Genomic DNA, 18395 nt, shown 5'->3' with positions numbered 1-18395 from the left:
GGAGACAAAGAAAGCAGAGATTAGTCAATAATCTCACTTTTGACAACCTACAAAATTGATAATACTGGTTCAATTAGGGATCATATTATGAAGATGACTGATGCTGCAAAAAAGTTAAACTCCATGGATGTCAACATCGGTGAAAAACAGTTGGTTTTCATGACTTTGCAAGCCCTCCTAAACAAGTATTCTCAATTGAAGGTGTCCTACAACACACAAGACAAAAGTTGGGATGTAGATGAGCTAATTGCACAGCGTGTTCAAGAAGAAACTCGACAAAGGCAAAAGAAGGGCAAAGACATTGAAATTGTGAACCTTGTGCAAGGAGGGAAATGAAGAAGTTCAACAATGCTGGAAACAATCCAAGTAAGAACTTCAAGTACTCTAAACCTTTTGATAAGACTGGTATTTATGCTAAGATATTTGAAACCTCTAGAGGGTCTAACAATCTTAAACCTAACGTGAAAAATGTTGCAAAGCTTAAATGTATTTTTTTTTTTTTTTTTTTTGGTAAAACTCAAGGCCATTTAAGAAAAGATTGTGAAATGTTTAAGGACTATTTAAAAGCTAATGGAAAAGAGATAGTTAATGTATGTGTAGAGTCAAACTTAATTGAGGTTCTATTTAACTCTTGGTGGTTTGATACTGGTTGCACAGTTCATATAACTAACTCACTTCATGGTTTTCAAAAACAAAAGGAAGCTAGTTTTAACTGTTTTAATGTTTTTGAGGGGGAAGGGATAAAAGTTCCAGTCAAAACTATTGGGCCAGTCAGATTAAAATTGAATTATGGTTTCATTTTACAATTGAGTGATGTGCTATATGTGCCAAAGATGAGAATAAATTTGATTTCTGCCTCTAAACTTGCCAAAAATGGTTTTTCCTTCCCAGGGGATGATGAATGTTTGAAACTTTTTCAAAAGAACTGTTTTGATTCCACTTTAAGGACTGCCAGGTTGGTTGAAAACTTATGGCAGTTAGAGTGTGGTGTGGTTTTTAATGAGCATCATGCACTAAACACAAGTACAAAGAAAATGTTAAACACCAACACTTCTTACATTCTTTAGCACAAGAGATTAGGTCACATATCAAAAGAAAGAATCACTAACTTGTCAAAATTCAACTTGATTCCTTTACTTGATTATGAAACTGCAATTGAATGTGTGGATTGTTTCAAAGGAAAGTTAACTAATTTTTGAAATTTTGAAGCCAAAAGAAGCAAAGATTTACTTGAGATTATTCACACTTATGTTTGTGGTCCTTTGTGGAAACAGTTACTTTGTTAATTTCATTGATGATTTTTCAAGATTTAGTTATACCTATTTAATAAGTGAAAAGTCAGCTATTCTTAATTGTTTCACAATCTTTACGACTGAGGTAGAAAAACAGTTAAACAAATCAATCAAGATTGTTAGATTGGATAGGGATGGAGAATATTTTGGCAGGTACACAGAGTCTAGATAACGAAAGAGCCCTTTTACTCTCTATCTTGAAGAATAAGGAATTGTGGCTCAATACACAACTCCTGAAACACCACAACAAAATGGAGTATCAGAAAGGAGAAATAGAACATTGATTGGCATGGTAAGAAGCATGATGTCAAGGTCTAAGTTGCCAAGTTTCCTATGGGGTGAGGCCCTAAAGACTGCCAACAATATACTAAACTGAGTCCCTAGCAAATTAGTGTCAACCACCCCTTTTGAAGTCTGGTATGGTAAAATGCCAAGTTTAGTCACTTTCACGTTTGGGGATGCAAGGCAAAAGCCAGGTTCTACAATCCAGAGGAAAGGAAACTAGATTATAGAACTGAGTCATGCTACTTCATAGGCTACTCAGAAAAATCAAAGAGGTTTAAGTTATATTGTGCACAGTCTCACACAAGAATCAAAGAAACCCACAATGCAAGATTTTTTTTGAAGATTAAGATGTCTTAAAATTTTCAATTGAGAATTTCATATTTGAAGAACTAGAACAACCATCAAATGAAGCTTCTTCAAGTGATCACTACCCAGTTTTGGTGTACTCCCAAGCCAAGGATCAACAGATTGAGTTTGATCACAATGAAGAACTTGATCAAGTGATGGAGCAACCAGAAGTAACTAAATTAAAGCATGAACCGAGTTAATAAGTTACTGAACAGATTGATAATGCTTAACAAATTGGCAATGTACAAGTTTAACCGCAAATCAAAAGATCCACTAGAATAAGAAAACCTACAATTACAAGAGATTTCTTTTGTTATCTCCAAGAAACTGATTATAACATTGGAGATATTGATGATCCCACAACTTACTCACAAGCCATGAAGAGTCCACAATCAATCTTGTGGAACAATGCAATGAAGGAGGAGCTGGAATCAATGTACAAAAATCAAGTTTGGTTGTTAGTGGAGCCAAGGTCTGATATAAAGCTTATAAGGTGCAAATGGGTATATAAGACCAAGAGGGATGCACAAGGAAAAATTGAAAGGTATAAAGCTTGATTGGTTGCCAAAGGGTTCACTCGGAGAGAATGAATTTCTTATAATGTACCTTTTTCACTCGCGTCCTCCAAAGATTCATTGAGACTTATTATGGCAATAACTGCACACTTTGATCTAGAGTTGCATCAAATGGATGTTAAAACAACCTTCCTCAATGGTGATCTTCAAGACGACATATACATGGTTCAACCCCTTGGATTTATTGAAATGGGGAAGGAGAATATGGTTTGCAAATTGAAGAAGTTGATCTATGGTCTTAAACAAGCTTCCAGACAATGGTACTCAAAGTTTGATCAAGTGGCCACATCTAATGGTTTTGTTGAGAACAAACTCGATGATTGCATCTATCTTATGTTTAAAGGGGCACAATTTATAATCCTAGTCCTGTATGTTGATGATATATTACTTGCTAGTTCTTGCATTCATTTGTTAAAAGAGACAAAGGTATTGCTTAGTGCAAATTTTGAAATGAAGGATCTTGGTGAGGCATATTTTGTTTTAGGGATCAAGATTGTTAGAGACAGAAAAAGAAAGTTGTTGGGACTCTCTCAGAAAGGTTATATTGAAAGAATCTTGACCAGGTTCTGGAAAACTGTAATGGCTATTATGTACTAGTAAACAAAGAGGATCAGCTGTCAAAAGAACAATGCCCTAGAACTGATTTTGAAGTCAAGAAGATGTTTGAGAAGCCATATGCATCACTAGTTGGAAGCTTAGTTTATGCAAATGTTTGTACAAGGCCTGATGTTGCATACATAGTAGGAATTTTGGGTAGATTTCAATCTAATGCAGGGGAAGCTCATTGGAGTGCTGCCAATAAAGTTCTAAGGTATTTGCAATAGACCAAGGGCTATATGCTTATGTATGGTACAAAAAAGAACTTGAATTAAAAGGATACACTGATTCTGACTTGATAGGTGATTTAGATGACAGAAAATCAACTGGTGCATACATTTTTCTCCTTGGGGGTGTAGTGTCTTGGAAGAGTGCCAAGCAAACTGTCATTGCAACTTCTACCATGGAGGCATAATTCGTGGCATGTTTTGAAGGCATGAAGCAGGGATTTGGTTAAGGAATTTTGTGGTAGAATTGAGGATTATGAAATCAATATATAAGCCTTTAAGAATGTATTGTGATAATAATTCTGTAGTTTTCTTTGCAAAGAACAAGAGAACTTCTGCTTCAAGGTTAATGGATGTTAAATTTCTGAAAGTAAGGGAAAAAGTCAAGCAAGGAACCATTGATGTGCAACATATTAGTACAAGTTTGATGGTTGCTGATCCTTTGACCAAAGCTTTACCTGTTGACATATTCAAGATACAAGTCTCTAGAATGGGTGTGCTTGAGTCTTTTGATGAGTGGGAGTAGAGTTTGTTCATTAGAGATAGTTGCAATAATAAAGTTGAGAAATGCTGCTATTGTGAAGTTCGAAGAGCTGGTGTAGCATTGAAGTTCTTCTCTTGAATTAAGTTTTATGGTTAGCTAGTTTTATTGACAGTTAGTATGTTTGTGAGCTAGTTTATTATATTCAGAGACTGGATTTTGTAATTGATTGATCTGATATATATATATATATATATATATATGTGATTGTGAATTCAATTTGATACTTTATGAATCTTTGTGATTTGACTCGAGCATTTGTTTGAATTCATGTGAATTACAAGAAGACATTTTTAATGTCTGTGATGAACTTGATTGTTTGAACTGAGTTGAGAAATAGTGGGAGTGGACATTTAGATCCGCTAATATCAGTTTGATCATAATGTTATAAAGTGCAGATTGAACACAAGTAATCTGGAAACATTAGTTACATGTTGGTTGTGATTGTAAGCTTTTAGATTATTTGTTTTGAAATGCACATATAGATTGTTTATGATTTTGTTCAAAAGGCTTAGTGATCACCCTATTATAATCTTAATCGAACTAGTTTTCTTGGTTTATACTTGCTCAAGTAGGAGTGTGTAAGAATATGAACATAAGTATGAACCTATGAACTTGGTTATTGGATTAGAGATTGAATAGGAAGTCTTGTTGAGAATGGATTTGTGAATCCATATTGTAATTGAACTGCTATTTAGAAGGAATTGGTTTTCTATATGGATTTTAATAGGGAAATCCTTATAGAATTTGGCTAGGATTATGTAGTATATATATGGTGGCCTCTGCTCTCGTAGTGTGTGTGCTCTACTCAAAACTAAGACCTATTATTAGTTGAGAACCTTGACCATTGAAGAGAGGAGAGGTGCATTGCAGAATTCTTGCAGAAATCAGGCATGGCTTCTAGTTCGAGTTTATCTGCATGTATGGTTCTTCTCTGTGCTTTGATTGATGAATTACGATTTTGTGTTTTGATTACAGTAATTCGTATTGCTTGATCTTGGTTTTATGTTTATTCTAATAGTACAAGTAATTCTAAGTTCACAAGAATTTACAAGACCTAACTCAATAGAATCCTAACTGGATTCTCATATACAAATAGCCCTCCCTAAACTTGGTTGTGGAAAGACAAGTTTGGAATGGAGAAGTAATGCGGCTTGGAGAGCCCATGATTCCAAGTTTGACCCGTTTATGGACAAAGTGATAATCAAGCTCAATATGCCATGTCTGAGCATGAAATATCTAGCAACCATGTATGTTGTGCTCAACTTATCACAAAAACAATAAAGTGGGGTGAGGCACCATAAACCGAAGTTCACGAAGCACATAGGTGAGCCAAATAGATTTGGTGCAAGCATGAGCCAAGACACAATATTCCAACTGAGCACTAGACCAGAAAACAATGAGATGCTTGGTGGAGCTCTACGATATTAAATCTGGCTATGAAATAATAAGAAACCCGAAGTAAAGCGGCGAGTGTATCCAGGCAACCAGCTTAATCAGCATTAGAATACCCATGAAGCAAAGGAGGCATAGAAGAACGCCTAAATGAAATGCCATGTTCAAGAGAGCCCTTAATATAACGTAGCTGCAATAAGTTGCATGTGAGTAGGGCAATACATGAATTGAGAAATATGATTAACCGCATAAGTAATGTTCAAAAGAGTCAAAGTAAGATACTGCAAGAAGCCCAATAAGTGACAAAAATCAAACAGGTCGGAAAACAGAGTATTATCCTTATTAGACAATTGAGCACATGAAGCAATAAAACCATTAAAAGGTTTGCAGTGAAGCATATTGGTTTGCTTAAATAATTCAAGAGCATATTTAGTCTGAGACATATGTATACCAGCAGAAGTGGGATAAACCTCAAAACCCAGAAAATAGTGAAGAAGACCAAGATGTTTAATTTCCAAGAACCATTCCTAGTTAATACATTATCATCCACATAAAGCAAAATGATGAGATGAACCAGATAGTAATGAAAAGTGAATAGAAAGAGGTCGGCTAGGCTCTGCACAAAGCCTTGACGAAGAATAAGTTGCTGAAGCGCTGAAACTATGCACGAGGAGCCTGTGTGAGGTCATATAACGCGTTATGTAACTTACACACATGATAAGGATGTTGAGGATAAAAAAATCCCGGGGCTTAAGCCACTGAAACATCTTCTTGTAAATACCCATGAAGAAAGACATTTTTGACATTTAGTTAGCGAATGGATCGACCATCCATGAGTGATGGCTTATGGAGAGCAAGATGAATGGTAGTTGGCTTAAACATTAGACTGAAAGTCTCATCATAACGAAACCATGTTGTTGATGAGAACCATTAGCAACCAAGCAGGCTTTATACTTTCAATATATCCATCCGCATGATGCTTAATCCTAAAAACCGATTTATAACCAACTAACTTCTGAGTGGGATGAGATGGAACAAGAGACCATGTACCATTTTTAGTAAAGCATTAAACTCTTTCGTCATTGCAGTGTGCCATTCAAGGATACAAGATGCCTGAGTAAAACATGTCGATTATAAAGGGTAAAAAACGGTGGCATTAAGAGCATGAGACAACAGATAACAAACAGTTTAATTGGTAAATTTCTTGGGCTTAGAGTGACTAGTGCAGAAGCGGTCTGCAAAGGATGTAGGGCTGGAAATGCTATATGAGGGTTCTGCTGTAGAGGTTGAAGGTCTCTTAAGAGCTCGCCCAGTGGAGTTTTTCATGGAGCAAAATCTTAAGCATTTTAATAGTGGTGAGTTACTTAAAAGATTCAACTAAGTATAGAAGATTTGTGGGGCAATTGATCTTTTTGACGATCACTAGGTCAAATATAAATTACTTAGTACATGTGTTAAGTAGATATATGCATGAGCCTTGTAGACCATACATGGAAGTCCTTCGAATTTGAAAACATGTACAAGGTTTGTTGTTTTTCTCTTCTTAAGATAACTTGACCTTGAGTCCATATTGTCATTTGGATTGGGTGGGTGCCCTACAACACAAAGGTCAACTACAGGGTATTGGATTTTTTTGGGCTTTTTGTTGATTTCTTGGAGATCAAAGAGACAAAAGACAGTGTAATTGTCACTAGCATAGGCCGAATATAGAACCATGACTAGAACTTCTTGTGAAACTGACATGGCTTCGATATCTTCTAAGGGATTTGGGTTTATTACATCCAAAACTGGCCTTACTATGTTGTGACAACAAAATGGCTCTCCATATTGCTGCTAATCCAATTTTCATGAACGAACTAGACATAGGGTGACATATTGCCATTTTATTCGAGATAAGATATACAAGATGGTTTAGTTGTCACAAAATATGTTCCCTCTTCACACCAACTTGCAGATGGTATTCACAAAAGCATTGGGAAAGAAAACTTTCTCAACTATTGTACACAAGTTGAGAGTTCTTAACATCCACTCTCTAATTTGAGGGAGAGTGTTGAGGATGAGAAGTCAACGATATTATCCTTGGTGTTTTTGGCTTACTATAGGAAAAAAATTTGTAATTGATATGTTCCTTTCGTATATGTAGAATGTCGGCTAAATTACTTCTTTGTTAAGTGAACCTCTTTGTATACAGTCTTCGTATCAATAGAAGAAAACTTACTTCTGCAAACATATTGTATACGCTATTTTACTAATTAAAGATTCTACCAATGATTGTGTGGCAGAATATATCATTGTAGGAAGTGATAAAGAGCAACATCCTCCAAGTGATTAGGATAATGATAGGGAGACCAAAACTTTAAACTAAATTTGCAAACCAAATGATGCGTCACTAATAAGAAATAAGCATGTTAATCAACACTTAAGTAATAATCCAATCATCAATATCCACATTATTTGGTTTACAAAATTTGATCTTCCTAGCATTACCAAGAGATTATCTTATTAATGCTAGCTTTAAATTTTTTCGTTTTTGTTGCCTTGACATACCATTTATTAATTAACTCATCCCATAGAAGATGGTGATGTTTATAAACGGATGAATATTGTATCAGAAATTACTCCTACCATGTTAAAACACAACTAATAAATGGATAAGACATCAAAAGAATAGAACGCAAAAGGGAAGTACAGCAGGAGTTTATTAGGAAGTGCAAATAGCGCATCTCAAAACATAAACAAAGCATTTGGCATTCAGAGAGCTCCCGTTGTGAGGCAACTAGCTAGAAGTAAAGGAAGAATTATTAATTAACCTAATCTTCAAACTCAAGGAAATCATGCAATGTAATTAACTGTGAGGAAGAGACCGGTGGCCAGGTGAGATAGTTCAAACATGGGCCTTGCCCTTGGGATCATCTTCAAAGTCATCCATGAATCTCTTCCAGAACCAATGTTGCTTCCAGACTCTTTCTATCATCTCTTCGATCGGGACACCCTTGGTCTCGGGAATTAAGAACATTGCAAAGATTGTCATGACAAGGACCCAAGCACTAAAGAACAGGAAAATGCCAAACTTCATATGGCAAAGCATTGAGAGGAAGGCTTGTGCTATAACAAAGGTGAAGAGCATGTTGATGCACACAGCCACACTCTGGCCAGCCGAGCGAGCTTCCAGAGGGAAAGTCTCACTAGGAATCAACCACCCGAGAGGTCCCCAAGACCATGCAAAGGAGGCAACAAAACTGCAAACCATAATGACAACAAGAATTGCCATGCCTTGGGTAAGGTTGTTAGTGTTATCCTGGACTTTGAGTCCCATCACTACTGCAACCACCATTTGAGAAAGGAACATTTGGACCCCGGCTTCTAATAAGAGCATGCGGCGACCAGCTTTGTCAACAAAGTAGATTGATACAACGGTTGATAGCACGTTGACAGCTCCTGTAATAACAGCTGAGTAGAGGGAAGCATCACTCTTAAAACCCAAGGTCTGAAACAAAACCGGAGCGTAGAACATGACTGCGTTGATGCCAGTGAATTGCTGGAACACCTGCATCATAACTGCAATGACCAGTTGTGGCCTGTTCCTACGCTTAAGGAGATTTTGGAAGGGATTCTTCACTTCTTTAGCCACCCGACTTGCCTCAACGATCTCTAAGAATTCTGGATCCACATTGTCAACACCACGAATCCTTTTAAGAACTGCTTTTCCTTCCTCCAACTTGCCTCGTTCAATCAAACTGTTAGGTGTGTCTACCACAATGAGCGACCCCAAGGTTAGCAAACCTGCTGGAATCCCAGCCAAACCCAGCGATACCCTCCATCCATATCCTCCCGTAAGTCTGCGCATGTATGGTAAACAAGATATTACTTAGTTGTATATTCTTTCAAGTGTTTGGAACATATTACTACGCTAAAATTTGTTGGCTCAGAACTTCTGATATTGTCTTTTGAATTAGCTAGCAAGATTGGGCCGGCTTACTTGTTAGTTCCGTAATTAATAAGGTTTGCAAAAAGAATGCCAATGGTAATATTGAGTTGGAAGAGGATGTTAAGTGCCCCTCGAATTCTTGTGGGTGCAATCTCCGAAAGGAAAAGCGGTACCGCCTGTAGTTACGTATATTTCTTAGTAAACGTATTGTGTTAAAAAACATTTAACAGGAAAATCCAGCTAGCATTAGCAATTGAGTAGCAGGCGGTTTATTGAAAAAAAAAAAAAAAAAAAAATTATTACAAATTTATACTGTATACCTGGTTAGCAAAACCAACTCCACAACCAAGCAAGATCCTCCCTATGATAAGCATGAGAAGGTTAATAGCTGCAGCATTAAAAACTGTTCCGATTATGAAAAATATCCCGGCAATAAACATGGTTAGCTTTCGGCCTAGTGATCTGGTTGTGTACGAGGCAACGAAGGTTGACATTAAAGCAGCCAGGTACAATGAAGATGTGAACAACTGTAAGCCTTGATTATCGTATTTGCAGTAGTTGCTCTCAAGTCCAGGCTCTTGAGTCTTCTTATACACAACCGGGAAGAATTTCTTCTGGAAATGGGGCATGGATGTAACACCCCCTGCGTTATATATCCATATATCAAATTAAACAGAATTATGCTTGAAATCTAATAATTTTTTTACAAAACACGTACGTTAATAGTTAATTGTATGTACCTGAGATACCAACATCATAACCAAACATGAGGCCTCCGCTAGCTGCCATTATGCAAGAAATGATGACAAGAGGCGTGATCTTTGCTTCAAAGTCTCCGCCTCCTGATGCGGCCCCAAACCCACCACCCGCCATTGTTTCTGGCTCTTAATTAAGTGCTCAAACTTATTTTGCTGCACTATATGTCACAGTATCGAATTTGATGAATGTGGAATTTTTTTATGTATTAGATGACCTAAGGAAACTCTAGAAGAGGAGACTAGCTTGTTGAAATAAGACGTGTGCTTGTGGGGTTTATATACTGAAAAACTTGGTGGCAACAGCGAGTGAGGTACGTAGAAAGTGGATGATTTAGTCACTACCACGGTCAGGATCTTTCCCCATGGCATGATCTACGGTTGAATTTCTTTCTTTATGCTTGGTCAGGCATTCACGAGAAGTTAGTTGCAACAAAGTTGATCGAGTCTGTTAAGAGTAACGCTTGAACGACCACATTTCTTTGCGATATGTGGCAGGTAATCCGTCAACTGTTAGGTCCATTTGACTGAAATTACCTGTGTGTCTAGGAATCTAGTACGCATAGGTTTATTAGAATATAATTTCATATTTGCCACAAATGATCAAAGGGTGACACTCGTGCACTTTTGCGGCTAATCCAATTTGACTCTCCTTTTTGTTCCATAGGAAGTTGGGCTTTCTAATATAGTATATGGATGAGTTTAATGACATAACAATTTCTAAGGTGTCAAAAGCTGTTCTAATACAAGTAGATATAATTCATACGAAAATCCAATTCTTATAAATATGCGACTAAAAATATTAATATGAATGCTATATTTCACATGTTAAAACTGCTTCAATAACTAAGCAAAGGTAAGAGCTTAAGCTCACCTGCCAAGCAAGAAACCAACTTCTCTGTTATCTGTTTCTCTTCTCTCTTCTCCTCTCTTCATCCACCAGAATTTCTTTCTTCCCCTCTTCCTTAATGGCTTGACTTATTCTTTTACTGGCCTCAATACCTTTTCCTCTTGTGACACTTGTGCACAAACGTTCACACGTTGTTTCTCGGAATGTTGCCTCCCTCCACCCATTAAGCTCGCAGCGATAACTACCTACTTTGGATGGTCCATTTATCCAAGTACTGCAGACATATTATAAGCTTGGCCCTATCATAGTTAGATCTGAACCATTGAGAATCCCTCTTTTACACATCGGATAACAAAGGATAGAACATGTAAGACTCGGATAAAATCACCCCTATTGAGAGTGTTCTTCCCCATACTGTTGGATATTGGCTCAATCTTGAGAAATATTCTTTTGCCATTCCAAGGCCTCGCTTTAGCTTAAACGAGCAAAAGAGCCCAAGCAAAGCGCGGGTTTTAAAACTTTGTTAAATTTATTTACATCCATATCACAACCTATTCACATCCCTATGATCTATAGAGAACAAATCATACGTAAAAATTATCTTATTTACATCCATATAGTTATAATACACAAAAAATATCTTGTTTTCGATGTCCCAACTTTTCATATTGTTGTTCAGTACTTCACTCTTCTTTCTTCTTTGCTGCTAAAGAGATGTTTTTCTTGTACCACGCATAGGAATTTTAGAAATGGATCAAAACTAACATGCGATGAAGAACTTGTGTGTTTCACTTGCCTATTGATTGGGTTACAATCTCAGCACGAGAAAAGCATTCCATGATCTGAAAAAAAAACATAGTTAAGAAAAGAAAGAAGCTCATCACTTCGCTTTCATTACTGGTTGTGAATTTACTCAGAATACCAATTGGATGAAAAGGTATTAATTCATGAATTGTTGGAAAGGTGACAACAAATGCAAAAGTTATTTTGTATATATATTATACGAAACACACAAAAGGGATTGAAGTTCCTCCTATTATGCAAGTACATAAAGATTAGAACTCACCACTTGAAATGTCTCTAGCAATTTTCTGAGTTTTTTCCCGAGTAGGTGTGCATGTTGCTCTTCATCAGTCACTCCATCAAACAGTATGTATTCAATGAAGAAATAAGAAGAATAAAGAAAGAGGAGAGTGGAGGAGTAGGGACGGGGAAAGGAGTGAAGGGAATCAAGGAACCAGAAGAGCCATGTGGGAAATTGAAAGATAACAACTTTGGGTGTCGAAAATTGGCAAGAAAGGAAAGAAATTAGTCATACCCGACAACTGAAATGGCAGCTCGAGCTTAGGATGCAGCAGCTATAGACCTCAAAGGTGCTTCTACCGATCTCAATTTCCCTAAATTGGCTCAAGAACTTCCCCGATCAGACTCCTTGTTTCCCATGGACATCGTGGTTGCAGATTCGACTTCTGAGGAAAATTGAGTGTGAATCTAACAAACTAAATCACCAGAAAATCATCACCGATATAAATAAAATATCAAAACTTCAGTTTGCTTTTGCAGAGATCAAAGGGAAGTAGTAAAAAGGAAAGACCCAATTCCCCTCCCTAATTTTTTAAGGTACATAAATACTCAAATTCAAAAAGGAGTTGCCGCACCCGATGATGGCGGTGGTTCCACAATAGGAGAGAGTTCGAGAAACAGGCTCTGGCTTTTTGGTTGACAGAACAACATATGAAGCAAAGCAGTAGTGGATTGAGTAAGAGGAAGGAAGAGAGAGGGTAAACACAGCAGTGGTCGGCGGTACTCGTTGTCAAAAGGAGCCAACGACAGCTGAAGAATGGAATAACAGATGGCCAACACGTGGCCAAATTAATCATTTTACTGTTGAGACTGAAAAAAAACAACGAAGAGGAATGCAAAAGACCGAGGCAATTCAGTCATTTTACTGCAAAACTATTGCACTGAGTTTTAGTATTTATAGAATTTCGCGTACATCACCCCTATTGATAATACCGGTGCTGCAAAGAAACCACGTTCAGTGGTTCGTGATCAAGTTTTTAAAAGTCCAGTCTCATAGGTACTGTTATCACTTCCGTCTCTCGAGAATGCAATTTCTCAATTACAAACGTGACAGAAAAGCAATACAAAATTTAGCAGAATCAAAGTTTTAAAAGACGCTAGACGCTAGTCGAGCGGTAAGTTGGGACCTAGCGCCTAGGCGATTAGGCGGGGTTTAGGCGAACTAGGTGAATTTAACTAAATTCATTATATTTCATGTAAATAAGTGTATGTTTATATATAAAATATATATAATTTCATTATAAACTACAAAATAGAATGACACATATATTATGAAGTATTGGAACATAATGAAAACATGAGGAACAAACATATAATGTGTGCTCATTTAAGTATTCGACAAGTCTCTTACAATTTATTGAAAAAAAATGTAAAATGAAAGTTATCTATTTTCTGCCTAAGTGAGTCAATGCCTAGGCTAGTATAGGCGGGTGCCTAGGTGGTCTAGGTGGGCGCCTCAGTAGGGCTTGGACATTTTCTTAATTTTCAAACGTCTAGGTATTAATCGGAACGGTGACCAGCCGCCTAGCGCTTAGACGAAACCCAGACGGCGCTAGGTAAGAATTTTTAGAACAATAAGCAAAACAACATGTCGTTGTGTCAACGTTCAACTAAAAGGAAAACTAAAGCTTACAAAGACAAGTTTACATTACTTTCTGATTGACTTAAAAAACTCGACACTCCTTTTGACTTTTGACAAACAAACTTTGCTATGTAAGACATCAAAAGTTGACAGTACGAAAATACATATTTTGTTGGGTTTTTTTTATCGCAAGTAGTTTTTGAAATTGACGTAAATTATCAAGATGGTTCTTGAAAATAAAAATCAATCAATATAATTTTTGAACATGATTGTTGCAAATCAATGTTGTCCTCTCGTTAGAATTCTGTCAAAATTTATGTTAGTATGCTGATCTGATTTGACACATATATGAACCCATAAGTCTATTAAATATTCTGAAAATTTGATATTACCCCTGGAAACCCGTCTCCCTTTGTTTTCTTGAATAAAGCATATTGACTAGCCTCCAACTAAATAAATTCTTTAATTAAGTTTGACTTTTCAGATTGTGTATTTTCTGAATGCCTAAACTACCCCAATTAATACTTTGATAGGGTTTTTAGATCAGTTACTTGTTATATCCATTTAATTAATTTTATATATTTTACAAAATAATTCATGCCATTCATTGTGTATTCAATGTATTAACTTTCAAATTGTTATAACGTGCCAATTGAAAAATAATAATACTAATTTCATAATTTTGTGCATTAAATATATAAATTAATTTACCTACCAACACAACAATAAACGGCTAATACTCCAATCCCTATTACACAAACAAAAGCTATATGTTCCACACAATTTTTACCTACAAAATAGTCTAATATACCTATTCCATCAAACCAAAATTTAAAGGGTCTAATTTACCTACATGATTTATGTGCATTAGATTAAAAGTTTATTTAATTGCCTACAAGCACAAACCCACAACATTCGAACATTATCTAATATCACTATTTTTTTTTTTTTTGGAATAGGTAAATTAATTTAAATGCAGGTAAATTAGTATAATATTAATAAGTAGGTAAATTAATTTAAATGTAGGTAAATTAGTATAATATTTTATAAGTAGATAAATTAATTTAAATGAAGGTAAATTAGTATAACATGTGTATGTAGGTAATTTGTGACATCCCGTCCCGAAATTATCTAAAACGTGCATGTGAAATGACATTTTTACCCCTAGTTCGTTTCGTTTACGCTTAGTGGCTGTTTTGGGTTGTGTTGGCATGTGTTGGGCCACACACACACCCTCTCACTCTCACTGTCTCTCTGTCTTTCTCCCTGTCTCTCTCCCGTGCTCTCTTTCCCTTCCCATTCCCCATAAACGTACGGACACACACACAACTCACTCAAACCTTCACAGATCAAAGGAACCAAGTACATTTTCGAGCTCGTGAGGCTCGTGCGAGTGCAACCATATCATTTTCAGGTGAGAACTCTAACGTTTTCACGTCGATTCGAAGTGGTCCGATTTGAGTACTATTCATGCAAATGTATTTTAGTAAGTTTTTGGGATTTTGAGGCTCATAGCTAGCTTGGTGGAGTCTCCAGGAGCCTCGGAGTAGCTCGTTGGACGAATTTGGACGTCGGAATCGTAGTTTTTGAAGTTGGCCGGATTTTAAGCTTGGTGACAGGTATGATTTAGTAGTTTTTAGCCCTTAAAAATTGTATGGACGTGTTCTACTAGTCTAGGGCTTCATTTTGGTTCAAAAATCATGAAAAATGGTTGAGAAACGTGAGAGAAAACACGGTTTGAAGGTTTTTCCAGTTTCCGGCGCCGGCGACGTCGCCGGAGAAGGAGACGGAATATTCCGTCAAGTCTGACGGAATATTCCTGACGCCGTTAACGAAATCTGTCAAAACTGACGGAATATTCCTAACGGCGTCAATTGACGCCGTCAGCGTGCCAGGCACGTGCCTGCGCATGGCCGGCGCGTGGGGGCGTGTGCGGCGGTGGAAATTTTTTCTAAAAATTTGGGTGTGATCCTGAGGTTGTGTAGAGCACGTTGGTATATTCAATTGTCCAATTTGAGCAATGTATGAGAAGTTATTACGAGAAGTTGGTTATGTGCTTTAAAATTAACGTTTTTATAGTTATTTCGCATATAGGTGATACGTATCCCGAGGACGAGCGTGGTCACTCGAGGCAGGGGGGCTACGACCCTTCCACATACCAGTGAGTGGGCTTTTGGTTTTCCGTATATACCTATATACTATATTTTCCCAGAATTGATTTAAATGTTTATTAGTTATATGCCATGCATTACATTATCGTTGGTCGTGCATTGTGAGTACATTATTAGTTGCATATATATATACATATGCATATTGGGTGCTGTGGACGCACATGTAAGTGCCAGGTAAGTGTTATTCATGTTTACATTCAGTAGCGATGCGAGATGCTTAGAGAGCTCATAACCTGCACCCCCGGTGTTAGTGCTCCCGCCCAGACTAGGGCACAGTCCTTCACGTGATGTTCACCTCCCGCACCACACGCTCAGCTTGGATCCAAGTTAGGTGCACAGTCCTGTCATACAGACCACTTTAGGTGGTTCCGACTCGTAGGTGACCCACGATTATTCGCACAGCCTTCACGTGATCGTAGCACTAGAGCATATATATGTATTACACCCAGGCCTGTCGTACAGACCACTTTAGGTGGTTCCGACTCGTGGGCAGGTTCAGTTATTGAGTTTGAGATTTGAGCTCTAGATGCAGCCGTACAGGTCACGTTAGGTGACTCCGGCTGCCAGATTACATGTTATTGATATGATTATACCTGAGCACTTGCATATCATTATAAGGTTTCAACATGGCATATTATTGAACACATGACATATATTTGAGCATGTTTGGCATATGTAATATGCGTATATTTATTTTCTGGGAAGTATACAGGTTTTACGGCGAGGGGTTAGAAAGTATTTTTATAAATAGTTTCCGAAAGCTTTGTTTTTGCCCACTCACGCTTTTGTTTTGCGCCCCTCCAGGTTCTAGTGGTCTAGCAGGTTCGGTGGTTTCCCAGAGGGCTTTCCCGGCATTTCTGACAGACACTCACCATTGTAGGGTGACTTTCGGGTGTACTGTTGTCGCATCTTTGTCTTTTGGACTGTTGTAGACTTATTGCTCTAAACTTAGCGTCTCACTTACGCTAGCACTTGTTTCTATCACTTTGTATGTTAGTTTTTAATTATTTGTACTTTTATTACTATTTTATTAGCTTCCGCGCGTGCACATGGTTACGTCACCTCCGTGTGATGGCCAGCACACGCTGATCTTGGTCGGGGTGTGTCATAATTACATGATTCAAAATGCAAGTAAATTACTATAATATTTTATGAGTAGGTAAATTAATTTGTATGTAGGTAATTACATGATTCAAACAATATTATTTTTTTCCGAACAAGATATATCTTTCTTCTTTTTTTATTTTTTTATTTTTTTTTATTTTTTAAATTTGGTAAATTAATTTACATATGTTGCTAATATTTATGATACAAGAAAGGCAAAATATCCATATGGATTTAATTGCTCATCATAATTAGGATGAGTAAATTAGGATTTTGTGGCATAAGTTGTAAATGTATTGTAATAGTTGGTCATATATTTGTCTACATGGTAGGCTATTTGAAATTTGGGTTTTATTTGAATGTTTAAATTTAGGTGGATTTTTGTTTGGAAAATGGGAGTTTTAAGGGCCTATATCTAAAGAACCCATTAAACATTACCACATGAATAAATTATTAAAAACTTTATAAAAATTAATTTAAAATCACTAAAACTAAATTCAAAATATGATTAAATTAAAAATTAAAAGCTATTCAACAAAAAAAAATAGATGCATCTGTAATCCTCAAGCCTCATCTAATTAAATTAAACAATTAAGTGCTACTTTAATTCTCAATCCTCATCATCTGTCAATTCTCTTGCCATCTCTCCCACCCCAAGCCACCATCTTCCCCACGACATCGTTGTTGTCTATCCGTCCCCCTCACCGTTGAATCATCGACCCCTTGCCTCCTCATTGTGACCGCACCAACCCACCTTAACCCGCTTCCGTTCAACCCAACCTCCGACTGACACCAAGCCAACAACCACCAGTCCCCCATCGCAACCCCCGATCCCAATTTTGAGACAGCGAGACAACCTAAGAACGAAGAATTTTTTAGACAAGCTTAACAACCACCAGTCCCCCATCGTAACCCCCGATCCTAATTTTGAGACAGTGAGACAACCTAAGAATGAAGAATTTTTTAGACAAGATTGGATAACATCCTCAGCTCGGTCATTGCATATGATCTCCTTTGCCCATGGCTCTCTCTGTCTTTTCATGAATTGAGTCTTCCTCATCGTGAAAGTAATAGCTTTAATTGTTTTTGTTCAACAACTTTTAATTTTTTATTTATGTTGTGAATAATATGTGGATGGCCCACATAAATAGTCTATTATTATTTATGCACAGTATTTTTATTATTCATTTGTGGAAAATTTGTAAAGTGAATAGTGTTCTTTTTGCTTATAAAACGAATGAGGGTATAGAAGCCACAAGGCACACAAAAGAGGAAGAGAGAAAACAGAAGAAGAGGAAGAGAAAAGAGAGGAAAAGGAGAGGGGATAATAGAGAGAGAGAGAGAGTTATTTTGTACTCTTATTATTCTAAATTATAATAGAAGCACCACTGCTGCTCCAAGGACGTACTCTAATCACACTGACTGTAGAGGAACCTTGTAAATTTTGTGTCTTGTTTCTTTTATTCCACTGCACACACCATCGATTTTACAACACGTTATCAGCACGAGATGCTCTTATGTCAATGGAAAACACAACGCCGTAAATCCGGTGAAGCACTATCTACCTCTCATCTCCGTCAGATAAAATCTCACAAAACAAAAGGTATGTCCATTTTTCGTCTCTCCCACCGCGCCAGAAGCGCCCCACCGAATTCCGGTGAG

At 37.1% G+C, this 18395-nt stretch overlaps 1 protein-coding gene across 1 annotated transcript; it reads right to left on the bottom strand.

Moving 5' to 3' along the window:
• Positions 1-7942: 7942 nt before the first annotated feature.
• On the bottom strand, positions 7943-12715 carry LOC103954147 (sugar transport protein 13-like). The gene is made up of 5 exons (XM_048571575.1): positions 11860-12715; positions 9929-11635; positions 9509-9831; positions 9240-9364; positions 7943-9099 (listed from the first exon to the last, which is right to left on the bottom strand). The coding sequence occupies exons 2-5, from the start codon at positions 10059-10061 to the stop codon at positions 8145-8147; spliced, it is 1536 nt and encodes a 511-aa protein (XP_048427532.1). The 5' UTR covers positions 10062-11635; positions 11860-12715; the 3' UTR covers positions 7943-8144.
• Positions 12716-18395: the final 5680 nt, after the last annotated feature.

Source organism: the organism of the source record quoted next, unplaced genomic scaffold (assembly GCF_019419815.1).
Source record: "Pyrus x bretschneideri cultivar Hongxiangsu unplaced genomic scaffold, Pyrus_bretschneideri_v1 Contig6, whole genome shotgun sequence".
Taxonomy (NCBI): domain Eukaryota; kingdom Viridiplantae; phylum Streptophyta; class Magnoliopsida; order Rosales; family Rosaceae; genus Pyrus; species Pyrus x bretschneideri.
The sequence above is the reverse complement of the archived record's forward strand: the minus strand, read 5'-3'. Positions and strand labels throughout refer to the sequence as shown.